Below are 21,487 nucleotides of genomic sequence, written 5' to 3'. Positions count from 1 at the left end.
TATATCAGTACTAGTACGTACAATTGTACGGATTCGATAGGCCAAGTCGCCATGACGATGGATGCGCGCGAAATCGTCCACGGCTCGCGTGCGTTCGAGGCGGCGATTCTTCTGCGAGAGGAAGTCCTGCGCAAGCCACTGGGCATGGTACTTGACCGCAATGCCGTGGCCACAGAGGCTACTGACATTCACATCGGGGTGTACTCGGACGACGAGTTGGTAGCGTACGCATTGCTACGACCAGCGCATCCCATCGCTTGGATGAAGCAGGTGGCGGTCTCTCCTGCCGTCCAAGGAAAAGGTCTAGGTCGATCCTTGATCGAAGCATTTGAAGCACGAGCAATCAAGGAAGGCTTCCATTCCATCCACTTGCACGCGCGAGAAACAGCCGTCGGGTTCTACCTCAAGCTCGGGTACGCCCCAGTGGACAACGACACGTTCATGCAAGTCGGGATTCCACATCGGCACATGTTCAAGACGATTATTTGCGACCTTACACGTATTTAGCGTTGAACACACTGGTACTGGTGTCTGCGAAGGGCGTTTGCTTCGCCACAGCAAGATATCACCCTCGGCAGTGCCGTGTCCGATCACCAACCCCATCCTATTCGTTGATATTCGAGGTTCCCCTTCGTTATTTTACCCAAACTGGAGCCGCTCTGGCCTCTCAGATACACACCGGTAGTTCCCGGCAACTCGAACTCCGCTCGATTGGCGCCATCGCAGCTATCCTCGTCCGGGTGCGATCGAAGGCCCATGGCCCAAGAGTCTCGAACGAATTCGTTCTCGGTAGTCGACCTCGATCGTAAGTCATAGGGCACCATTCCCAGTGTTATATGAATGTGGCTGGATCGTCGTCGACTTCCAAGATTGGTGCTGCTTTACCCACCCGGTTCGATCGTGGTGGAATCACAGAGACAACCCCACCACGACGAACGCAGCCAACTGTCATCCACATGCACGCAAGCTCACTTGCACAAACCTATTCCGACGACAGCGCATCAGCCCGAGACGCGATTGCGCAACGATCGAGTGAGTCGAAGACTATGCAGTCGGTTCTTGGCGATCCCTTGGCTCCAGCAACGGCGAGAACGAGTCTTGAAATTCAACACCGCAGCTCTCATGAAAACCTGCAATCGAGCCAAGTCAGAGCGGTGCATTCATGGCACCGTCGCGACGGAACTCGACGAATCTTCCATTGGGGGAATGTTCCAGCGGCTGTATCGGCTCATTCCATCCTCCAGCGCCTGAATGACGCAAGAGGAGAAGGGATGGACAGTTCGAAGGCGCGGGGAGGCCGCGAAGGGTCGGGATTCTAAAAAGCACACGCCACGAAGTATACTATCGGCATACGTCGGGAGTCCTACGTCCTACATCATTCGGGTCTTGCAATTTACTTGAACTGGCCCGTGGTCGAGTCATGCAACAAGTTCAACAGGAGCGACTCCGAGTTGAGGTACACGCGATTCTGCGATCGGCTCATGACTTGGGCAATCTCCTTGGCGGCGTCCAACCGGCGCAGCTGTGTGAAAGCAGGGTTCTTCTTGATAGCTTCACCAACCAATTCTGCGGCCTTCGCTTGACCCTGGGCCCGAATGATCGTCGATTTCTTTTCTTGGATTGCCTTGTCCACGATGAAACGAGCACGTTCGGCATCTTGTTGCGCCACTTGCTTGGCTTCCACGGCGGCCGTGTACTCGCGACCAAAGCTCAAGTGGGTCACAGACACGTCTTCGACGTCGATCTTGAACTCCAACGCACGTTCCTTCAAGTTGCGCGCAATCATGCGCGACACATGCTCACGCTGTGTGATCAATTGGCTCGCATTGAACTGCGCCATGACTTGCTTCGCAGTTTCGTTCACGATCGAGGGAAGCACGGTTTCCGAGTAGTTGACCCCGAGGCGACGGTAGATCCACGGCAGTTGGTCCTTGTCGGGACGAGTCAACACACGGAGGTTCACGTTCACCATTTGCAGATCGCGCGACCCCGTGAGCGAGCTTACTTGATGCGCCTTCGTGCGCACGTCAAAGATGACAGGGCGTTCGAACCATGGAAGCATCACATGCAACCCTTCGCCAATCACCTGGTCCTTGATCCCCGTGAACCGGTTGTACACAATCGCGCGCTCACCGGGCTTGACATCGTACATAGACGAGTACAGACCGTAGCCCAACGCACCGGTCACGACGACACCGTTAATCAACGCAAAGATCGGCGACCCGCGCTTCGGGATGTTCTGGGCCAGCTTCTCGGCCGCTTGCTTGCCTTGCTCCATGTCGATGCCGCCACAAAGTTGTCAACTACTCTTCCAGACCCTTCTCGCTTTGAGTGGTGCGGATGTTGGTAAGCTCGTGTTTAAAACAGCGGCTGCGAACGACGCATTCACTTGCCTTTTCTATGCGTTTTCAACAACGGACCGTTTGGTGTGCTTTATTGTTTCAAACACGTCTGCGAATCGCGACCTGTCGTTGCGCATGCACGATTTGATTGGACAAAATGATGGATTTGGGAGAGATCCGGATAAGGTCAATCGATTTATCCGGACATCCACGGACGCTGGTCAAGGACGGAACGATGGCAGATGACTTCCCGGAGGAGAACCTGAATGAGGACGTCGCACTGTTGCGCGATGCGTGGGTGAATGAGCTCGTTAGTAATACCGTGTGCATGGTTTCGCCAGTTTGATGGACTGACGGATCGCTTTGCCGTAGAACGCACCTGAGCTGCTGTCGTTCCAGACCGACTTGATCTCTGACATGGTCGAGCAAGTTCAAAACCAGGTTGGTCGATGCCCTGGTCAAGGAGACACGGAACGAAGGGAGATGAAGAGTGCACGCTATGTAGCAAAGTTATGTGGATGATATGTCGGCTGACGTTGCGACGTTGACGGAAGAACGGTCGTTCACGAACAAGCTGTACCAGGTACGACTAGCACAACAGGGAAAATCTCCATGTTCCGCTTGCAACGCAGATGGAGATCGATCGCATCAAATATATGCTGGCGTCATATCTGCGCATTCGACTGAGGAAGATCGAGCAGCACACGATGCACGTCTTGAACGAATCGCTGGACAAAATGTCCCGAGGCGAAATCGACTACGCTCACTCGTACGTCGACATGCCTCTCGTCTGCAACGTCGCGCCACCCCTTTGGTAGGTTCAAGGACTTGTATGAAAGTCACTGTCGCGATCTACTCTTGTCAAGACTCCCCAACGAACATCAACAGCTCGACGAGCCGCACATGAGTACTTGTTTCGGTCCCGCCCCAACCAACGTGGCCCACTCATGCTGTGTCGTCGCGTAGTCGACCACCCCAACCTGGACGCGTTTGTATTTTGCCAAACTGTCGAGGACATTGGAAACGTTCAAATCGACGATCGGTACGGCTAGGTCGAATGCCAATCCATTTGGATTGATGGATCGACGGCAGGGGCTCCGAGCATGTGAATGCTCGCAAGAACGACCGCCATGTCCTTCGGTATCGCGTCGTGAGGTCGCTTGTGGAAGAAGGCAAGGTGACGTTGCTGTAGCAATTGCTCCCACAGCGAAACTCGACGTAATTCGAGCGACACGTTCGCAATGACGAAAATGAGAAAATAATAAGCGGGATGTGGGATCTAAAAGTGTTGCAGCGCAGCATGCACGGAAGCATACCCGAGCACGAGGACGCACGGCTAGACATGGGAGATGTGAGCGAAGACGATGGGCACGACGAAGAGGCGAGATGGGGTAGCAACACGTACAATGAGAAGGATCTCTTCGATCCCGACCATGAACAACTGAAAGATGAGGTACTTGTTCTCAAGGCCAACAGCGACCCAGCGGTTTACGTTCTTTCCGTATCCTGTCGGGTCGTACTCCCGGACGCTGTCCGTGCCATTCGGCGCCGCCCTCGTGGCTGAAGGAGCAGGAGGAGCGTCGCCCCAATGCGACCACACGTCTTGAACGTACCCAATGTTCTTGACAAATTCGATGATGCACAGGAACAAGTATACCATGAGCACGTCAGGTTTGTCTCCACGAACGGCAACAAGTCCGACGAGCCCGATCGCAATGCCGAAGATGTGCGTGTACCACACGCTGTCCATGGACACCAGAATTCCAATGAAAGCTTGCAGAATCGCCAAGAGTTGAATCTTTCGCGCGCGCGAGTCCAAAGTTGACCACACGTGTTTCTGCCGCTCCAAAATGGCAAATTTGCCAGCTTCGATGTCGTACGGAGGGATCTGGATCGGAATGGCGCTTTCCGTGGATGATCTTGACTGGTTTTGCGACGCATACCGCGACGGTGGCGCTGTTCTGTCCCGTATCGGCTCATACTCGTTGCGCTTCTTGTTGCCAGCCATGCTTGTCGACGATGTTCCTCTTTCGTCAAGTGTATAATCTGCGCCATGCCCGATTTATTTGTCGCTTGGACTATTTATTTCATTTTGTTAAAACGAAATATAAAAAGCAGTATAAGTGTCTCCATTTTTTTGTCGTACGTTATGCATAGACACAAAGAGAGGACTGCATCGTACCCCGGGGCACACAAATTCTCCCCGCGTCGGTTTCACATTCGAAAGCGCGCCAGAGTGCAATCATGCAACAACGAACGACGATGCCGCAGACGGACATCGCGAAAGCAAGAGGTGCTGTGTAGGATGATGGGTGGGTGGGGAGTGGGGTCAACAGCGAAGTGCACTAGTCAAACAAGGTCGTAACCAAGTTAGCGGCGCTTAGACCGAACCGTCGAAGCACGGAGGATGTGATCCAGAGGAGTATTGCCACCACAAGGATGGACAGGGCGACACTCGAGAAGGAAGCGTCTGCATCTTTCGAAACGAGCCACCCCAACATGACAGCGGCGGCGAGTGCACACCCTGTGTAAAAACCGGCCACAACATCCGTCTAGACGAGGGCATGATGAATACTTGGCGACGTGTATTTCAACTTAAGCGGTCTCAATCCATCAAGGAATCGGGCATTACCGGGTACGGCAGTGGAATGATGGACTTTTTGTCTTTGTCCCTCGGCAAAGCTTTCCGCATATCTGACGAGTACAAAGCATCCATGAGTAGTCACGTACGTCACGCGGGATGGCTTACCAAATGCATCTTCGCCGTCGTCATCGCCTGAATAATACCCAAGAACCCGGCGATAGACGGAATACCCAAACTTTTCGTACATGCCAATGGCCAATGTATTGGACACGCGCACAAAGAGATCAACAAAATAACCATCGTACCTACATGCAAGTATCATGCAACCAGACAGACAAGGCAGCTCACGTACAGCTCAACCGAGACATTCTCGAGGTAGTCCATGAGGTTCTTGGCAAGGCCGAGTCGGCGAAACTCTGGCGCGACTGTCACCGCCGTCACATGGCCGTGCCAATTCTCCCCCTTGCCTTCCGCTTTGCCCATGACTGCGGCGATAAGATGCGGCTCAACAACGAGCAGGGAGGAACCAAATGGTCGATTCGATGCATACCGTATCCCATCATGGTGCCGTTCGGATCTTCTTGCAGGAGGAAGTAATCGGGCCACTTGGTCAAGTATTGCAGGTAGAACGACATGTTATACTACACAGATTCATTCAGGGACACACAGAGAGACGTCTGTGGCGCGGGCCATGAATCACCCACCGTCTCGGTCAGCACATCCAGGTTGACATTGTTGAACCGGAACAAGTCGTCGCAGCGGAACTTGCGCGTCGACGTCATGTGGGTTTCCTGCGCCAAACAAAAATCGCATCTCCGGATGTTGCTTGGATATAGTGTGCTTCACACTATTTTCTTCCATTCCAGATAAGGACCAAATTACTGCTACACCATGCAAGTGGTTATCGGGAGATGGTTGCAATGCTCGGCGTCAGGAGAGAATCGACATCGCACCCTAAGACCTCAGCATGTACTCATCGGTGGTGGTGCTGCCTTCGCTGAACGTGATTTGGTGGTATGGTGGACTCGTTGGAGCAAGTGTGGCCCGTCGTAATGTGCCATCGCTGATCCATTGTACGACGAATATCCGACCGAAATACATTTTGGTTATGAATCTGCCCCATGTGATCGATCACTACACGCGAATGGCGACATGCGACTCGAGGATCCACAAGGCCATGGACTGCAGGATGGCCTTGTCGAACCGAGCGGCAAGGCGGGGGTGGTAGACCCGCATTTCTTTTAGAGCGATCTGGTCCAAATAGAAAATGAGCGACTGCGTCTTTGTCTGTGCCGTAAACGAGTGGCGACGGTTGAGCACCATGTCGACGTCTCCGAGCCATGCGCCGCTGGAGACGCGGACGATGCGGGTGCGTTCTTCTAGCCCGAGGGTCGCACCACCATGCGCGCCAACATACACTTCAACCGACCCTTTACCGACCAGGTACAAGCCATGGACCTCGGATCCGCTTTCATAGATGATCGCTCCTGCTGGTTTCATGCAGCTCACGACGTACTTGGCCATGACGTCGTCGGTTAATGCTCCATCGTCACCGTCGTCGTGCTCTATTGCCTCCTGCGGCAAGAAGCCATCAAGCAACGCAGCCGTGCGACGCTGAGCCAAGCACGCTTGCATTTGATCGTGAATTGGCGTCGCACCACTCATCCTGAGCAAATCGTCTTCGCACGCTTCGAGCGCGCCTTCCAACGTCGCGTAGACGAGGCAGCCTTCCAGCACTTGGTGACGGTCGAGCAAGCCCTGGACGTTAGTTGGGAGCGTCGCAAAGACGAGGGTGATGTTGTGCTCATCGAGCATTTGCTTGGTCGCGTTGAAGCAGCTGCGGACGGCCGTCACGTCGATGCCGCGGACGCGTTTAAAGTCCAAGACCAAGAATCGAGTTCGCAGACGTCCCAAGTCTAGGGCGTTGCTGCTGTTGAGGAGGGGCATGGCACTGGCCGTGGTTGTCTGCGATCCGACCGAGTCGGGCAGCACGATGTGGGCGCGAACTTGGTTCAGGATGTGTACGGAACTCCCAAAAAAGATGTACCCGTCGAGCTCGAGCACTACAATTCTCTTGCGATGCTGCATGAGAAGCGTGCGTTCGCGGAAGTCGCGCTTGACGAGGCTTTGGCGCGATATCGGTCGAACGCTCGTCGTGCCCACGTACGACACGATAAAATTGCACCCGGCACCGGCAATCCCGAGCACGATGCCCGCTTCTAAGTTCCACGCGTTCATGATGATAAACGTACACCACAAGATGGCGTACTCGCCAAGAAACATGCTGTGGCGCGCATGGACCATCCATTCCATGATCAAGTCGATCGCAATGAGGGTCTGCAACGACCCGAAAAACAGCTTCGGGACGTACGCGATGATCGAGACGGGGCTGGCCACGAGCGCGACTTCGAGCGCAAAGATGAGGAGGCCCGTGAGGCGGCTATCCACACCCGACTTCATCGAAAAGATCGTGGACGAAAAGATGTACGACCCGGTGAACCCACCCGAAAGGCCCGACACCAAGTTGGACCAGCCCACGGTCTGTAGCTCGGCGTTGTGGTCGAGCGGTTTGTGGAGGGCCATTTCAATCGCTGCCACATCCAGCGACGACGAAAACGCCACGACAAAGTACATGGCGATCCATGTCGGCAGTTGATCCAGGAAGACCTCGGGGTGGACATGCGACGGCTTGAAGTGCTTGTAGATGTCGAGTACGCTCATGGTAGCGTTCGGCAGTGGCGCAATCCAACCGTACGCTCGAGCTTCTTCCAGCGACGTGCCCGAGACAAACAGGCACAAGTAAAAGAGCACGAGAAGCAACAGCATCGACGCCGGCAACGTTGTGTAGTGATTGACCCGATGCGTCGCCACAAAGAGAAATGCACCCCCAAGAATACCTGGTACGCACAACAGCAGCGGCTTCAACGACGTCGTGAGTCGGCCCCAATCCAGGATCGAGTTGATCACTTGGCCCGACATCATGGAGAGCCCCGCTTCGAAGCAGTAGAACCCGATGAAGGACAAGTACCCCCCCACGACTGGCATTGGAAGGTACTGCACGAAGCTGGCCCACTTGAGCTTGCCAGTCACGACCAGCGCAATGCCGAGGAGCGCGGTCGACCCACACAATGTAAACAGGGTCGTCGCCAGCACATCTTGCATCAACATGTCGCGCCGCGTCGTCGAGTCGGCAGCAACCTGAAGCGAGTTCACAATCGAGCTGGCAATCGCCGACAGAAAGATCAACCCGGCGTCCTGCACTTGCCCTACTGCAAACGGCAGCGTACTCGACACACTAAAGCAAAGCTGATGGATCGCTCCTGGAAGACACCGTGATGCGCCGTTCACTGTGGTAGTCGAGCCGATATGGAAAGGAGCTTGTACCTGACACCATTGTAAGCTTGACGAGCTCGGACAAGTAGGGCTGGAATACTGGATCGCGGAAAATGATTTGTGCAAAACTACGAAGGTTGGTTCGTCAAGAGTGATCTCGATACAAAGTGTATCAACCTAGGGCGGCTGGAGCATAGACTTACCTGATCATGAGCGGCACGAGAATGACAGCGTTGACGGCCCCGTAGACGGCGATCTTGGTGTACTTGCCGGCGGTAGTGGCAGGCAGCACCGCGGCTACATGCATCGCTTCGGCGTGATGGAGGACAGGGAGGGTCTCTTCATCATACGCGAGTCTGTGGCTCATGCGACTGGGAGTTCGTGCGGTCGCACCGACGCTATCCATGGTGCTGCTCTCGTGCGCCCTTGCCGCCAAGGCGTGTGGTCCGTCGTGGGTGTCGCGACGCCGCCACAAATGGTAATTTGACGCGCGCGGTGAAGGTGACCTTGAGTTGTTCCTGCGATTTCATTGGCGGATGGACGGTCTTGACAAGTGATATGGAGCGATTTGATTGGCTCTTCGTGGCAGGAACGCCATCCGCTTCAACGTTTGCACGGGCCTCCGACGCCGACGATTGGAGACGACCCAAGTGGCTCACGGCGAAGGCGGAGCGGGGCGATGGACGAGCCGGCGTTCGTGGGATGCCAATGCAGCGCATGCGTGGCTGCCGGTAGGGGCAGGACTGGTCAAGTGGACGAGGTGGGTTTGAAGGGTGGAGCACGTGATCCGAGACGTCGATGTTGGAGGCTGGATCGAGCGTACTACGTATTGTAGCTCTGGTCTGGATACGCTTTGCACCATGGCTTTCCACATGTCCCCCCCTTGCATGGAATCTATCGAGGCTTGGCATGGGTGGGTCCAGCTGCTCCTTCGACGCATCGACTCCATACAGCGCATTGATTCCTAAATTGCTGTGGTGGCATGGGCTGGGTCCCTTGACGTGAAAAGGACACGCATGAGCTAAAACACACATCGCGAGGTCGATCGCGTCGTGTTTGATATGACGACGCCACGTAGAGGGGCGTTTGTGGCGTGGCACACAGAACGCGGCGAAACGAATCTTCTGCTTGTCATGCTTGCTATTGGTACTGACGCTCGGACACCGCGGAAACATCCCGTTGCTATGCCAGCCATGGCGCGTGCCAGAGCCCTGCGACCATTCGCCGGTCAGCTCAACATGTCCACACAAACCATGGCAGCGTCCGCATCCGTTGGATTTCATTTTATCCAATCATGATAGCTCTTGCGGAATTTGCACCAATCATATTTCGCTGCGCAAGGCCCGACGGTTACATGTCCCAGCCGATTCTGGCACATCTCGCGCGAGTGCTGCATGCCGCGCGGCACGATATGGTCACGTCCGGCCGACGGTGTGTCTGTATGACGTACACGAGACCTGCAGTCCATTGTTGAACAGTTGTGAAGGAGGCGAGAAAAATCGAGTGTTCGGAAGAGACAACTGACAACGATATCTCGCTTCCCGATCCACTGAATCGTCAAGCACCGTTTGGACTGACCAGATGCGGGCAAGTCCATCGTGTTGACCAAGGCGCGCTCCCGCACTGGCGAACCTCCAAAGAGAACGGGTGTATCCAATCCCGCCATGTACGATTCGGTACATTGTACAATGTTTGCTGCTGCATTCGAATATAACTTGTGGCAACGTACGGTACATTGTACAGTAATGTACGACATCGCCGTTCATTTTGATGGTAGTTGCAGTGTCGTTGGCAGTTGCGAATTTGGCCGCCGCCGCGCCTTTCTCCTCCGACCCCACCGCCATGAACAGCGTCGGCGCCACTGCGCGAACGCCGAATGCAAAACACCGCTTGAGCTTGCGCTACGACGACGAACGTCTACCCCTTGTCGCTGACCCACCTCCCCGAAGCACGGATGGAGTGTCCATGAAATGCGTACCGTTGGCGCCGACATCTCTTCTCGCGACCGCGCAGGACTCGGAAGGAGGAAGCAAGTACCTCAAGATTGGTCTCTACGGCATGATCAACGCGATCATTCTCGTTCCTTTAATGATCAGGTGCATGATGATCTTGGAAATGCCGCCGATGCCATTTCTCATGGGCAGCACCTGGTAGTTTTGCGCAAATCATTTTTCGCGACCCCGTGTTTCAACCGTACTTGGCGGAGCTTGTAAAACTCACCATGGTGTCGGGGGCAGTGCATCAGATCTGCTTCAGCGTGTTGAGCACGCTGCCATTTGCCGTGGGCCAAGTCCAAGACGCAGGCTTGATCTTCCTTTCCGCCATGGCGAGCTCGATCGTGCATTCGTTGCACAAGGCGGACACTGTCTTTGTGATGGAGGAAGTGTTGGCAACGACTCTGTTCACGCTGTGCGGGTCAACAGCATTTTTGGGCATTGCGCTCGTCGTTACCGGCAAGCTGAAGTGGGCGAGCTTTGTTCAGTACTTGCCGATGCCAGTCGTGGGTGGGTACTTCGCCTTCATTGGATTTTTCTGTTTGCAAGCTGGTCTTGCCATGATGTCCGGGAAAGAAGTAAAGGAAATTGCCGACTGGGGGCAGTTGAGCGACCTCAAGTCGCTCTACTTGTGCTTTCCTGGTATCGTGGCGGGTGTGTTCATCTGGGTCGTGACCCAGCGCATCAAGCACTTTACGGTCCTACCGACGTGCATGTTTACCATCTTGGTGCTGTTCTACGGGTCGTTGATTCTCTCGGGTTCCTCTTTTGAAGATGCTCGCGCGTATGGGTGGATTGCGCCACTGCCGAACGCTACCATGAGCGTACTCGACATCTACAAGCACTTCAAGCCGTCGCATTTCCACCCCGAATTCCTACTGGATCAACTGCCGACATGGATCGCCATGTACTTTGTCGTGGCGTTTTCGTCGTCGCTGGATGTGGCAGCGATTGAAATGGCCCTCCACAAACCGCTCGACCACAACGCCGAGCTTCAGACCGTGGGCTGGTCCAACTTGGTGTCGGGCCTTACGGGCGGGTTCACGGGGTCCTACATCTTTTCGTCCACGATTTTTTCGATGAAGTCGGGCGTGGACAGCCGCCTCACGGGCTTGCTGGTGTTTCTACTTGAACTGACGCTGGTCGCAAGTCCGTTCTCGATCATCTCATACGTGCCGAAGCTCTTCTTCGCGTCGCTGCAAACGCTCATTTTCGTCGACCTTTTCATGGAATGGATTGTCCATGCGCGCAAGAGTATGTACTTGAGCGAATACGCGATTGTGTGGTTCACTTTTTTGGTCATGGTGCTGTGGAATTTGCAAGCCGGCATCGTTTTGGGTATCATCGGTGCCGCTTTCAACTTCATCTTTTCGTACGTTGAGTCCACTTCGATCCGTCGCGTGTGGAAACAGTCGCACGTGAAGCGCCAGTTCAAGGAACGCATATCGCTGCTCAAGTCACGCGGGTCCATCGTCACGTTGGAGCTAGACGGGTACATTTTCTTTGGCAGTTCGGTCAACATCATGTCGGAGGTCCGCAAGCACGTGCTCCTAACGACAGACGAATACATCCACCAAAAGAGTTCGAGATCCTTGAGCTCGAGCGTGATGTCGACGCCGAATTTCAATACCCGCAACTACAACCGACTGTCCGTGCGTGCGCCGTACAGCTTGGCGACGCCGGCGAACATGGGCCTTATGGCGATGGACGAAATGAACGACTACTTGAGCGAATATAGCTCGGACGCCCCGATCCCAGCCTGCCGCACGCTCTACCTTGTATTGGACTTCCAGCGGGTGCAAGGCATCGACGTAACGGCCGTGCGCAGTTGCTTCAACATCATGAAGCAAATGCTCGTGGAAAACGGAATCTCGCTTGTCTTTGCCAACTTGCCCAAGCACATTGAAGAAATGCTACGTCTCCATGACGTATTTGACGTTGACGACAAAGATGCCCCAACTAAGGCATTCGAAACGTTGGATTTAGCCTTGGAATGGTGCGAAGACGGGCTCTTGACCAAGGAATTACCCGTGGCAGACAACGCGTCGCGCCTGCTCAAGAGTGGCCGCACTTATCAGTTGTTGGATGTGTTGTTGCCCAAGAGCACGACTGTCGGCGAAAACGACAAGTTTGACGATTCAACCGGGCCGTTGTATGTGCAAACGCAATCGTTTGAAAAGGGCCAGCTCATTTACTCGTGCGGTGGCGACGTCGATGGGTTTTACGTGATCGGGAAAGGTCTCGTCGACGTGTACTTGCCGTCGAGTGAGCACAAAAAGATGGGGCCGGGGTTCACCGGTCGCAAGCGCATCATGCAAGTCACGAACGGCGGACTCTTGGGCGACGTTGACATGATCTTGAACAAGAAGCACACGTTCACGGCGGAAGCCAAGTCGAACTGCTTCATCTTTTTCATCACGAAAGAGGCCCTGAACAAGATGAAAGTCAACCACCCAAACTTGGCTGCCCGATTCGACAAAGCAATCATGCGGTCGATGGCTTTGCATATCTTGGAAGTGCGTGTCGCTGACGAGTGAGTAGATGATTTTGGAAAATGGAAGTTGCGGAGTTGGGGCTTTGTTTTCGATTACCGCATTCTGATTGAGCAAAGATGCAGTTCACGCACTCCTACGACCTTGACGTCGCGTGTTGGGCTGGATGTGTCAAGCGCGGAACAGGACTCCTCGAAAACAATCCATCATAATGGTCAGTCAGGCATTCACAAACGTTTGATACTTTGACATCGAGTATAGTCAGTCTTTTCAAAAGATTTGATGACAGCATGTCTTCGTCAGCTTCACAAGAGCGTTGTCATGATGTCCAGCACGCGGTGTTCCAACTCCAGCCGCGATTGAACTCCATAGAGTGGATTTCCCGCTTCAAAATGCGTAACATCAACCCCAGCAAATGTGGCGTTGAGAAGGATTCCAGACACCGACGTGACTATCAGAGGGGCAAAGTTGCGTGCCAGTTCTGTGGACGGATTTGCCCTTCGTTCAAACAAAACTGGATAAAGCAGGGCGAGCTGATCCAACATGAGCGCCATGCAATTTTGCACCCCTTCACCGTACGTTGCTTCGACCAGCGCTGACTTGGTCAATGACGAGTACCTGGTGGGTTCTCCGCACGTATCCATGTTGACTGATATGACAACATGCTTGGATTCTTGACTGCTCATTCTCTCATTGACCGTCAGCGGCACCAGTTGCAACGGCGCATAGATGGATTCCGACATGACACACTTGTATCCCAAAGACCTCCAATTGCTGCGCTGAATGGCTGCAATGATTGCACACACATAAATGTCTTTCTCTGGTAGTAACGGAACGTGGTTGACAAACCGCATGACGTGAAGTGCAATGGAACACCGTCCATCCAGGTCGACTTCGTCAAGGTAGGGTGCCACAGCAAGACAATCCACATGGAACGAATTGCAGTCAACATTTGCCTGAGCCAACGCATTACTTGGACATTTGAATGCATCCAAGAATCTCTCCACAGGAGAAACCATGGACGAACAATGAATCTTGCACTGATCAAACCCTGGAACGTCACACCCGAAGTCCACTGATACGGCAGCTTCCAAACAAAAGCGCAAGGTGTCGAAGTAATACATGAGCGCTTTCAGCGCGTCCATCAGGTTGACTGGCCGGGGAAGTTGGAGGCGAATCTCAGTGCCTGAAAACATTTGGTGAAGTTCTGACACTTGGAATAGCTGGGACTTTCGAATGAGCGCACTTCTTGTCATACAGCATGAATGTTTGGTAGACAGTCGACGGCAGCACGTACCCACCGTCCGGTGAAGGGGCTTCAGGGTGGATTACCAATTCCGCATAATAAAATTCAGAAGAATTGAGTGTCGATGCAACTTTCAAACACGCATCATCGATCGATACTTGTGTTTGGCTGTACAGCAATGCAGCTTTTAACCCAAGGCCTTGGAAAAGGTAGGGTTAGTTCAATGTTCACGCAAGATATGAGTTCGCCACGCTTCACATGTCACCCCAACTGTACCGAATTTCCCGCACTGCGACTTCGTCGTTGTCCCAGGTAATTTCGTTGTCGCAAATACATTGCCACACAACCGTGCAATTTGGTTGGCCTGCATGCCTGACCCTGAAAGACACTTGGAAAGTGTTCTGGTGATTTGGAGGTACCTGTGTCGGTGCAAATAATTTCAAGGACATTCGCATTTCCATTCGCTTCCCTTACTTGTACAGCAATCATCCCCGTTTCGTTGTGTTGCATGGCGTCGAGAGCTATTGATGCATAAATTCGTGCTAACGGCTGCCAACGAGCCGTCGCCATCGTACCATTTTCAAACAACTCCTTGATGGCCTGAATCAATGCCGAGGTGGGGTCTCCGAATCCAAGTAATTCCAAGTTATTGCTCAAGAATCTCGCGGATTGCAATTGTGACATCTCCATGGTCTCGGATGCTGTAGCTTGTGTCTTGGCGCGCAAAATTTGAAATGGCGCAGAGATGGCTTCGTTCTTTGAATTTATTACAATATTCATTATCTGTATGGATGTTTTGTATACAAAGTGCCGAAGAAAAAAATTCCTTGTCCTGTTAAGTTTGGCGGCGCCGCGACGGTGGGCGAAGACACCTCGAGGAAGGGCAAGGCTCAATGCTACGACTTCGGGGCATGCGCAATAGCCAAGAAAGCGCTCAATCGAACCCAATATTGAAGAATGATGAAAATGACGAGAATGTCGTGCCTGGTGACAACCGATCGAACAGGCTGAAGAACAGAAGACCACCACTTCGAACTCTCATCGCCCCGACAACGGCAAAGAACGACAGGAACACACTCAAGTCAAAGAAACGACCCCTGGAAGAAAACAACAAGAAGTCGGTCAGTCTAAAGCGCCGGGACTACAAATCGTTGTCAGATGAGGTACTAATAAGTCTGTCGATGTTGAGATCATTTCATTCCCATGCTGTAGGAAGAACAGCCTCAATTTCATAAGCAACCTCAGGAGTACCACCCAAAGTCCCTCGGAATAACCTATCTAAACGCAAGGCACAAGTCCAGTCCTGTCAAAGGAACTGCCGCAACCTCCACAGTTACAGTTCCGGTTGGTAATCGCCATTCCAGGCCATTCCATGACGGCTCATTGTCGAAGTCCATCCCGATTTCCACGCTTGCGAGTGACGAGCTCTCTCTCGATGGTAATGATATGATGCCAAGTTTGTTCTCGACAGGACGAGGGCAATCCCTCCGAGTGTCTGTGGCAAAAGTGATGGCATATCAAGCAGTGCTGGCGAGTGTTGAATCCGAGGGGCCCGACGAACGATCCATGGGGCCTGCTGTCTCTGTGATAGCAAGTTCATCACTGTCCGCAGAAGACCCAATTGTTTGTGCTCCTAGCGTTGTCGTGAGTATGTTTCAGACTGGCCGAGGATCCCAAGTCAAGATTTCCGATGCCAAAGTACGTGAATATGCCGCCAAATTCGAAGACAACCAAGACAACAATCCCTTGACACGATCGCACATGACACGAACTGGGGGTGGCGACGACTCGATTTCCAGACAGAGTACTTCGTTGGCGCTTCATCTCGATGAACAAAGCCACGACCACCTTGTCTCCAAGCAATCCACCGCAAAACAAACATCAAGCGCAAATGCTGTAGTCAGCTTGTTTCAATCAGGCAATGGACGAGCGATACACGTTTCGGCAGACAAGGCCATGGCGTATGCACAATCGTTGTTCGCTTCCCACGACGACGACACCACTGCCGTCACCAGTATACCCCCCTCAATGTCATGCACATCGACTGTACAACACGTTACCCATCGCAAATGGAGTTGTCGCGATCGTGCCATATTACGTCCCCATGACGATCAAACGGTAGCAACTGGTTCCACGGGCGAAAATACTTGCCAAGCTTTGGTTGAAAGTGTCTTTCAATCGGGGACAGGTCGACCATTGAAGATATCATTGGAAAAAGCAAAGGCATATGAGCACCAGTTGTTTGCAAATCCTCACGACGAAGACGTGGCCCAGAAGGCAACTGGTACGCCGAATGCTGCAAACGCTGAGATCAAGCTGCAACGTAATGCCAACGAAGGCCAAGCCGAGACCCTCGACGTGCATGGTTCGCGTGATGGGGATAACCTTCGACAGATTTGGTCGACTTCCACACCAGATTTTGCAAGCCGCGCTGGTCAACGTGGTGCCAGCAATGAACTGGTCGTGAGCCTCTTCACCTCAGGGAAGGGCCAGCCTTTGAAAGTAGCACGCGACAAGGCCATATCCTACGAAAGAAGTCTGTTCGAAGACAATGACGAGTCTCGAGAACCCATCAAGAAGCCGGCAATGCCTTTGCCACTTGCAGTGTCAGCCTCGGCACCTTCGACTGGACCCGTGAAACAGCACCTGTCATCCGAGAACCAAGACATCGCAAACGTGGACAAGTCCGCGGCCAGTTCACTGACGGCGATGGCGACAACACAACCAAGGATACAGCGAAAACAGTCCATTGAGCAGCTCTCAATCGTGACAAGTTTATTCACGTCCGGTCGTGGTGGTCAGCCACATACCATATCAGCGGAAAAAGTCCAAGTGTACGACCGCACATTACTTGCAGACACATCGAGTGATGTCTGTCAAGAAAAACAGGACAGCATCCCCTCCCATGCGACCTCCGAGCAAGTCCACCAGCGCAACGTCCTTGTCATCAACTCTGATGTGGTGCCAGATACACCGTCGCTCCAAGTCCCAGCGCAATCCTTTGGTGGAAGAATGCGGATGACAAGTATGTTTCAAACAGGAAGTGGCCGACACGTGGCAGTGTCTGTCGATCAAGTGGAGAAGTACCAACGGCAACAGGACTTGGATGAGGATGGACGGTCTGCAACCGACAAAGTCGACGCGACAATGGCCAAAGCATTGACCGACGTTGTCACGACCAACTCCAGCTTTGTGGAGGAGGCCGTCAAGTGTCGGGATGTTGACGGTAGAAGCGAAAAACGTGATGGGAACAATGAGGCCACGAGTTCCGACAAGAACATTGCTTTAACGTGCGATGGGAGTGCAAAAGGATCATCACAAGCGATAAAGCTGACGGCTGTGGCGTGCGTGCTTGAATCCGGGCGTTGCCAACGCGTGAATGTTTCACAAGTGCCCGTGAGTACGTTGGATGGCGCCGTGGACTCGCGAAAGAATGTTAATGACCAAAACACGGCGGCGCATACACCTCAGGTGACCCCAACGGCAAGTGCAGGCCCCATCCTCTGTCAGATCCATCAACCGGCTGAGTCAAGTGAAGCCCTGGTGAGCATTGACACTGCTTCAACCAAACTCGACAACTCTTCGACCGTTCCAAGGTCTACGGCGCATGGCAAACGACATCCCCAGTCGGTTGTCGGTACTCGACGACCAAAACCATTCAAGCCTCCGCAGAAGCTGATCAAGTCACCTCCGTGTGTCGTTCCAGCCATCGAAAGGTGCCTTCCACCCAAGGCGCCAGTTCCCGTTGTCGCAGTACCCTTTTCAGTGTCTCTCTCGGAACGGTGGGACTTTTCGTCGCTGGCGGCCAGCCCGACAGCGTTCAACCCGTACCCGTTCGAGTCGGTGATTACCAATATTTGTGCAACCAATGCACATCTCGTGCACTTCAACCACGTGGGGCGACCCGAGTTTGTCCGCGAACAAGGTGACGGCATGACGTTGAGCGCCGCCGAGTTGTACCAGTACATGGTGTCGCAGCGCCACATTCTTCCTGCGCTGGGGGCGTCTTTCGCGTGGTTTGTCAATCACTTTCGATGGATCGTGCTAAAATGCGCCGCCATGGAACGCACGTTCGTCGCGCACTTGTTTGGCAAGTACTGCACCCAAGCACAATTGGCATTCCAGCTCTCGCGTCGCTTCCACCGCGAACTCGAGGTAAAAAACACTTTGGCAACGTTGTCGGCATGACAGACTTGTGTTGGGTCCTCTTGTGGTATCGTTGTAGAAAGCTGAGCGCCCTGCCTTGATGAAGATCTATCAACGAGATGCGCACCCTGGACATGCCATTGTGCTGTTCGTCGCGGCGGTCTACGCAACTCACATTGTACTGAGCGATGGCTGGTACGGCATCGTAGCCGTACCAAGTGGGAAACAGTTTGCAGCAAAATTCTCCCGAAACCTCTGTGGCACGAAACTCGTGCTGTGGAATGCCACCTTGATCAACAATTCGGAAGGGATTCACCCGTTGGAAGCACGCGTCAACCAAGTATCCGACGACGGCGACGAGCATTTTTTCGATCAGTTTGACAAGGATAAGGACCCGTACTTGGCGCTGCATATCAACAGCACCAGGCGCGTGCGTTGGAGTACCAAGCTCGGGGTCGAACGTCCACGTAAGTTGAATTGGAATCGTTGCAACTGAAGCATCGACTAGATTTTGACGGACCATGCTTGCTTCAAAGTCTCCCCCTCCGTTCTTTGAAACAAGACGGCGGTGTCGTACGATCCATTCGGTGTGTCGTCCTCCGCGCGTCCGAGCTCTTGGTGCTTCAATCCAAGGAGATTACCCACGGTCCGCGCGTCGTCCCGGACAAAGTTATGCAAAACTTAATGTCGTCGGACTTCACGTCAGGTCCATCGACGGATACAACGATCACGTCCGCCGCCAACGCCCCTGTTCCGTTCATGCGATTGCGAGTTGCATGTTCACATGGGGCGTGGTCGGCTCCTCCGGCAAACGCGCCGCCCGTCATAACCACCGCCGTGTTGACGTTATGGCGACCTTCCGAAGACATGCAAACGTCGTGCAACGAAGGGTCAGAAATCGTCGTCACCAGTGTCGCCGTGTCGTGGAAGCAGACGGAACTCTACTTGAGCAGCTCCAAGCACACCACAGTTCGACGGGCGATCGATCGCGCCCAGACTGCGCAGGATTTCGTTGGCTACAAACCTCGCAAAGCGCTGACGGGCCAAGACATTCAACACATGTGTGGCCAAGACGTCGACATTTGCGTGTACATTATGGAGGTCACGAACGAGTACGCCATGGCGACCGACAGCACGTGGACGGTGATGTGTGTGAAGCTTCCACGATGGGGCGCCAAAGCTTGGAAGGTAGGCCCATCTCCTGTATATGACTTGGAAGTGGCTCAACGATGTGGTAGCCGAAAGCCGTGCTATGTCTTCGAAATGTGTTTGTCTCGCACTACGACCCCCGGCTGGACGTGGTTGACTGCGCGATGACGGACATGTCGACCTTTCTCACGTCCCCTTCAGCCACTTGCTACTTCGCCGCTCCGTTTGCTTTGTTGAAGGACTCGATGCAGCAACAACCGACTCGACTGGGGCAACTCCATTCCCGTGTGCGCTCTACGATACTCAACGACCCATCGACCGTCGAACAAGACCGAGCCCCACGTTCTCAATTTGCCACCCCAACGCTCGACGAACGAGCTAGCCGAACAAACGATGCCCATTGCATCACGGGACACCCCATGCACATTTTTTCGCTTCCTGAGCCCGTGAACGACAACGTGCAAGGGCCACTCGCCGCACTACTTTACTTGGACTCGGGAGCTCAAGTGTACGAGATCTTCGTCCCCGCTCCACTCATGACGCAAGCGGCCCACCATGTCGCGGGTCATGACTTGGTTTGCGTGCATCTTCGTGTCGGTGGCATCGATGATGAGACGGTCAACAGTTGCCGTAGTTGGGAAGCGATGGAAACGTCCAAGGTGCGTCGTGTGGTGGCTACGAACATTGCCGTCGTTGCGGTCCCTACCGAGATCGAGGCACTTCTGCAGCGGCTCGCATGAGTTTCCCGAACGACATTGCTTCGACGTGCCTTCACCAACAAATCAAACGACCAGAGTATTTACCAGTTATGCCGATGCTGGCGGCGACGATGGCGCTGTGACTTCGACCCATCGCGTGGACTTGCGGTGTTCGCTGCTCGTTAGCGCATGGACTTCGTCGGGGGTCAACATGACGTCGTCCACGTCAAAATGCGAGTGGAGTTCGCGGTGAAATGCGTGGAAGAGGTCGTCTTGCGATGAGACAACGTCCTTCAACTTGCACAGAAAATCGGTGTGATCGCGGTGAGCTCGGTACTTGGGTTGCTTGGCGGGGTTCTGCAGGTATTGCATGTTGCGCGGCGAGTAGTCCCACAGAAATGACGTGTGGTGGAGCCACCGGTCCTTGCCGATGCCTATCGGATGCCATGAGAGCTCCATGTAGCGGATGCGAAATACGACCGTACTTTGAGCATTCCCAGCAAACTTTCGATCGCCAAACACATAGTCATCTTCGCGAAGGGCGAACGTCTGAAGAAACACATGACATTGATCTGGCATGGGGAGCCCAACGTACGGGGGGGTGGGAAGTCGACCGTGGTCCACCAAGGAGCGACTGAAACAGCGGAGTGTAGAACGTCGATGACCATTCCATGATTTCTCGCGGATATGGCTTCACTTGCGGCAGCGCCGACTACGTAACACGATGAAAGGACGGTTGATTCCAGCCTCGACACGTTCAGGACGCACCGTGTTGATGACAAACGTTGTGAACACAGTACTGTTGTCCACGACGACCGTTCCACCTCCACTGAATCGCTTGATCACAGGGATCTTGTCTCTACGTCGCCGTGTTGATCTCGCAACCGATGCATGCGTCGATGTACCTGGCAACGGCGTCCACGTCGAGCAACCTCTCCGGTTTGCCGGAGATGCCCATGACAATGTTGGTCGATTTCGTGCGTTCATTCCAGATGAACCAGTTGTGCGGATCCACACGGAACAGCGCTTCTTCCAGCTTCAGTTGCTCAAAGATCGGAACTCCTTGGAGGCGCAGCAGCCGCAACTTTGGCAGCCCCGACGACGCCATCGCGATCGAGTCAACGTTTGGGCTGTCGAATCAATGGATTTGACGCGGTATCCGGATGCTTCTCACGTATCCGGTCGTCGCAAGAGATCGTGTTTGAACTGGCATGTCGTGTTGCCACGTATTTCACGAGACGCGCTCAGGAAATAACTTCATGGCAAGCCGTGTCTGCGCATAGAGGCTCTGTTGCGCATGCTGCATCTATGGCGGAATTGCAAACAGCCCGCCATGCCGCAGTCTTTGCGTTCAACCGATGGGCGAACAGGCCCTCTTCGCACGTGGAGTACTACATCGCACGCGTAAGCAGCACGCAGGGGTGGCTACCACTGGCACCTTCCTTCGCGAATTGCTTCGTCAGTCGGGTATTTGTCCTCACGATTCAAGGACGTGAAAGCGGT

The 21,487-nt window shown here is 53.8% G+C and overlaps 10 protein-coding genes across 14 annotated transcripts; 4 read left to right on the top strand and 6 right to left on the bottom strand.

The window, feature by feature from the left end:
• Positions 1–28: 28 nt before the first annotated feature.
• H310_11551 (hypothetical protein) lies at positions 29–862 on the top strand. Its single transcript, XM_008878269.1, has one exon. It carries the CDS (start codon positions 52–54, stop codon positions 505–507), a length of 456 nt encoding a protein of 151 aa, XP_008876491.1. The 5' UTR covers positions 29–51; the 3' UTR covers positions 508–862.
• Positions 863–1,335: 473 nt separating this feature from the next.
• H310_11550 (hypothetical protein) lies at positions 1,336–2,347 on the bottom strand. Its single transcript, XM_008878268.1, has one exon. It carries the CDS (start codon positions 2,276–2,278, stop codon positions 1,394–1,396), a length of 885 nt encoding a protein of 294 aa, XP_008876490.1. The 5' UTR covers positions 2,279–2,347; the 3' UTR covers positions 1,336–1,393.
• A 200-nt stretch (positions 2,348–2,547) lies between these two features.
• On the top strand, positions 2,548–3,620 carry H310_11549 (hypothetical protein). 3 transcript variants are annotated; one of them, XM_008878266.1, is made up of 7 exons: positions 2,548–2,652; positions 2,715–2,783; positions 2,848–2,925; positions 2,975–3,111; positions 3,161–3,249; positions 3,309–3,384; positions 3,435–3,620. In XM_008878266.1, the coding sequence occupies exons 1-7, from the start codon at positions 2,578–2,580 to the stop codon at positions 3,532–3,534; spliced, it is 624 nt and encodes a 207-aa protein (XP_008876488.1). In that variant the 5' UTR covers positions 2,548–2,577; the 3' UTR covers positions 3,535–3,620. The 3 variants fall into 3 exon arrangements, with proteins under 3 accessions (XP_008876488.1, XP_008876489.1, XP_008876487.1); XM_008878267.1 differs by having other exon boundaries at positions 3,161–3,384; XM_008878265.1 differs by having other exon boundaries at positions 2,715–2,925.
• H310_11548 (hypothetical protein) lies at positions 3,125–4,394 on the bottom strand. Its single transcript, XM_008878264.1, has 2 exons — positions 3,748–4,394; positions 3,125–3,678 (listed from the first exon to the last, which is right to left on the bottom strand). Exons 1-2 carry the CDS (start codon positions 4,348–4,350, stop codon positions 3,622–3,624), a joined length of 660 nt encoding a protein of 219 aa, XP_008876486.1. The 5' UTR covers positions 4,351–4,394; the 3' UTR covers positions 3,125–3,621.
• A 289-nt stretch (positions 4,395–4,683) lies between these two features.
• H310_11547 lies at positions 4,684–5,728 on the bottom strand. 2 transcript variants are annotated; one of them, XM_008878262.1, is made up of 6 exons: positions 5,631–5,728; positions 5,477–5,567; positions 5,279–5,411; positions 5,092–5,231; positions 4,975–5,036; positions 4,684–4,894 (listed from the first exon to the last, which is right to left on the bottom strand). In XM_008878262.1, the coding sequence occupies exons 1-6, from the start codon at positions 5,706–5,708 to the stop codon at positions 4,688–4,690; spliced, it is 711 nt and encodes a 236-aa protein (XP_008876484.1). In that variant the 5' UTR covers positions 5,709–5,728; the 3' UTR covers positions 4,684–4,687. The 2 variants fall into 2 exon arrangements, with proteins under 2 accessions (XP_008876484.1, XP_008876485.1); XM_008878263.1 differs by having other exon boundaries at positions 4,684–5,036.
• A 270-nt stretch (positions 5,729–5,998) lies between these two features.
• Positions 5,999–9,497, bottom strand: H310_11546 (hypothetical protein). Its single transcript, XM_008878261.1, has 3 exons — positions 8,463–9,497; positions 8,311–8,387; positions 5,999–8,246 (listed from the first exon to the last, which is right to left on the bottom strand). Exons 1-3 carry the CDS (start codon positions 8,663–8,665, stop codon positions 6,061–6,063), a joined length of 2,466 nt encoding a protein of 821 aa, XP_008876483.1. The 5' UTR covers positions 8,666–9,497; the 3' UTR covers positions 5,999–6,060.
• Positions 9,498–10,046: 549 nt separating this feature from the next.
• Positions 10,047–12,985, top strand: H310_11545 (hypothetical protein). Its single transcript, XM_008878260.1, has 2 exons — positions 10,047–10,355; positions 10,414–12,985. The coding sequence occupies exons 1-2, from the start codon at positions 10,102–10,104 to the stop codon at positions 12,788–12,790; spliced, it is 2,631 nt and encodes an 876-aa protein (XP_008876482.1). The 5' UTR covers positions 10,047–10,101; the 3' UTR covers positions 12,791–12,985.
• H310_11544 lies at positions 12,815–14,712 on the bottom strand. 2 transcript variants are annotated; one of them, XM_008878258.1, is made up of 5 exons: positions 14,567–14,712; positions 14,411–14,512; positions 14,268–14,369; positions 14,043–14,190; positions 12,815–13,990 (listed from the first exon to the last, which is right to left on the bottom strand). In XM_008878258.1, the coding sequence occupies exons 1-5, from the start codon at positions 14,679–14,681 to the stop codon at positions 13,051–13,053; spliced, it is 1,407 nt and encodes a 468-aa protein (XP_008876480.1). In that variant the 5' UTR covers positions 14,682–14,712; the 3' UTR covers positions 12,815–13,050. The 2 variants fall into 2 exon arrangements, with proteins under 2 accessions (XP_008876480.1, XP_008876481.1); XM_008878259.1 differs by having other exon boundaries at positions 12,815–13,931; positions 14,043–14,369.
• A 95-nt stretch (positions 14,713–14,807) lies between these two features.
• H310_11543 (hypothetical protein) lies at positions 14,808–20,103 on the top strand. Its single transcript, XM_008878257.1, has 5 exons — positions 14,808–15,154; positions 15,204–18,146; positions 18,217–18,604; positions 18,646–19,325; positions 19,376–20,103. The coding sequence occupies exons 1-5, from the start codon at positions 14,885–14,887 to the stop codon at positions 20,024–20,026; spliced, it is 4,932 nt and encodes a 1,643-aa protein (XP_008876479.1). The 5' UTR covers positions 14,808–14,884; the 3' UTR covers positions 20,027–20,103.
• Positions 19,528–21,114, bottom strand: H310_11542 (hypothetical protein). The gene is made up of 5 exons (XM_008878256.1): positions 20,890–21,114; positions 20,753–20,843; positions 20,580–20,696; positions 20,470–20,533; positions 19,528–20,418 (listed from the first exon to the last, which is right to left on the bottom strand). The coding sequence occupies exons 1-5, from the start codon at positions 21,090–21,092 to the stop codon at positions 20,093–20,095; spliced, it is 801 nt and encodes a 266-aa protein (XP_008876478.1). The 5' UTR covers positions 21,093–21,114; the 3' UTR covers positions 19,528–20,092.
• Positions 21,115–21,487: the final 373 nt, after the last annotated feature.

This window comes from Aphanomyces invadans, assembly GCF_000520115.1.
Source record: "Aphanomyces invadans strain NJM9701 unplaced genomic scaffold supercont1.32, whole genome shotgun sequence".
NCBI classification, from domain to species: domain Eukaryota; phylum Oomycota; class Saprolegniomycetes; order Saprolegniales; family Verrucalvaceae; genus Aphanomyces; species Aphanomyces invadans.
Note: the sequence above shows the minus strand (reverse complement) of the source record. Positions and strands in the feature narration are given on the sequence as shown.

Excerpts from the sequence above, each read along its gene's own strand:
- H310_11551 (XM_008878269.1), top strand. The coding sequence starts at position 52 with ATGACGATGGATGCGCGCGAAATCGTCCACGGCTCGCGTGCGTTCGAG.
- H310_11550 (XM_008878268.1), bottom strand. The coding sequence starts at position 2,278 with ATGGAGCAAGGCAAGCAAGCGGCCGAGAAGCTGGCCCAGAACATCCCG.
- H310_11549 (XM_008878266.1), top strand. The coding sequence starts at position 2,578 with ATGGCAGATGACTTCCCGGAGGAGAACCTGAATGAGGACGTCGCACTG. Across the intron at positions 2,653-2,714 it reads ATGCGTGGGTGAATGAGCTC|AACGCACCTGAGCTGCTGTC; the intron begins GTTAGTAATACC and ends GCTTTGCCGTAG. Across the intron at positions 2,784-2,847 it reads TCGAGCAAGTTCAAAACCAG|CAAAGTTATGTGGATGATAT; the intron begins GTTGGTCGATGC and ends CACGCTATGTAG.
- H310_11548 (XM_008878264.1), bottom strand. The coding sequence starts at position 4,350 with ATGGCTGGCAACAAGAAGCGCAACGAGTATGAGCCGATACGGGACAGA. Across the intron at positions 3,679-3,747 it reads TCGAAGAGATCCTTCTCATT|CCGTGCGTCCTCGTGCTCGG; the intron begins GTACGTGTTGCT and ends TCCCATGTCTAG.
- H310_11547 (XM_008878262.1), bottom strand. The coding sequence starts at position 5,708 with ATGACGTCGACGCGCAAGTTCCGCTGCGACGACTTGTTCCGGTTCAAC. Across the intron at positions 5,568-5,630 it reads TGGATGTGCTGACCGAGACG|TATAACATGTCGTTCTACCT; the intron begins GTGGGTGATTCA and ends GAATCTGTGTAG. Across the intron at positions 5,232-5,278 it reads GAGAATGTCTCGGTTGAGCT|GTACGATGGTTATTTTGTTG; the intron begins GTACGTGAGCTG and ends ACTTGCATGTAG.
- H310_11546 (XM_008878261.1), bottom strand. The coding sequence starts at position 8,665 with ATGGATAGCGTCGGTGCGACCGCACGAACTCCCAGTCGCATGAGCCAC. Across the intron at positions 8,388-8,462 it reads CTCGTGCCGCTCATGATCAG|TTTTGCACAAATCATTTTCC; the intron begins GTAAGTCTATGC and ends CAACCTTCGTAG. Across the intron at positions 8,247-8,310 it reads CAAGCTTACAATGGTGTCAG|GAGCGATCCATCAGCTTTGC; the intron begins GTACAAGCTCCT and ends GGTGTCTTCCAG.
- H310_11545 (XM_008878260.1), top strand. The coding sequence starts at position 10,102 with ATGAACAGCGTCGGCGCCACTGCGCGAACGCCGAATGCAAAACACCGC. Across the intron at positions 10,356-10,413 it reads CTCGTTCCTTTAATGATCAG|TTTTGCGCAAATCATTTTTC; the intron begins GTGCATGATGAT and ends AGCACCTGGTAG.
- H310_11544 (XM_008878258.1), bottom strand. The coding sequence starts at position 14,681 with ATGGAGATGTCACAATTGCAATCCGCGAGATTCTTGAGCAATAACTTG. Across the intron at positions 14,513-14,566 it reads CAAGGAGTTGTTTGAAAATG|CTCTCGACGCCATGCAACAC; the intron begins GTACGATGGCGA and ends ATGCATCAATAG. Across the intron at positions 14,191-14,267 it reads GTCGCAGTGCGGGAAATTCG|GCCTTGGGTTAAAAGCTGCA; the intron begins GTACAGTTGGGG and ends ACCTTTTCCAAG.
- H310_11543 (XM_008878257.1), top strand. The coding sequence starts at position 14,885 with ATGCTACGACTTCGGGGCATGCGCAATAGCCAAGAAAGCGCTCAATCG. Across the intron at positions 18,147-18,216 it reads GCTTCCACCGCGAACTCGAG|AAAGCTGAGCGCCCTGCCTT; the intron begins GTAAAAAACACT and ends GTATCGTTGTAG. Across the intron at positions 18,605-18,645 it reads GCTCGGGGTCGAACGTCCAC|ATTTTGACGGACCATGCTTG; the intron begins GTAAGTTGAATT and ends AGCATCGACTAG.
- H310_11542 (XM_008878256.1), bottom strand. The coding sequence starts at position 21,092 with ATGGCGTCGTCGGGGCTGCCAAAGTTGCGGCTGCTGCGCCTCCAAGGA. Across the intron at positions 20,534-20,579 it reads GGTCGACTTCCCACCCCCCC|ACGTTCGCCCTTCGCGAAGA; the intron begins GTACGTTGGGCT and ends GTGTTTCTTCAG. Across the intron at positions 20,419-20,469 it reads GTTTGCTGGGAATGCTCAAA|GCATCGGCAAGGACCGGTGG; the intron begins GTACGGTCGTAT and ends GGCATCCGATAG.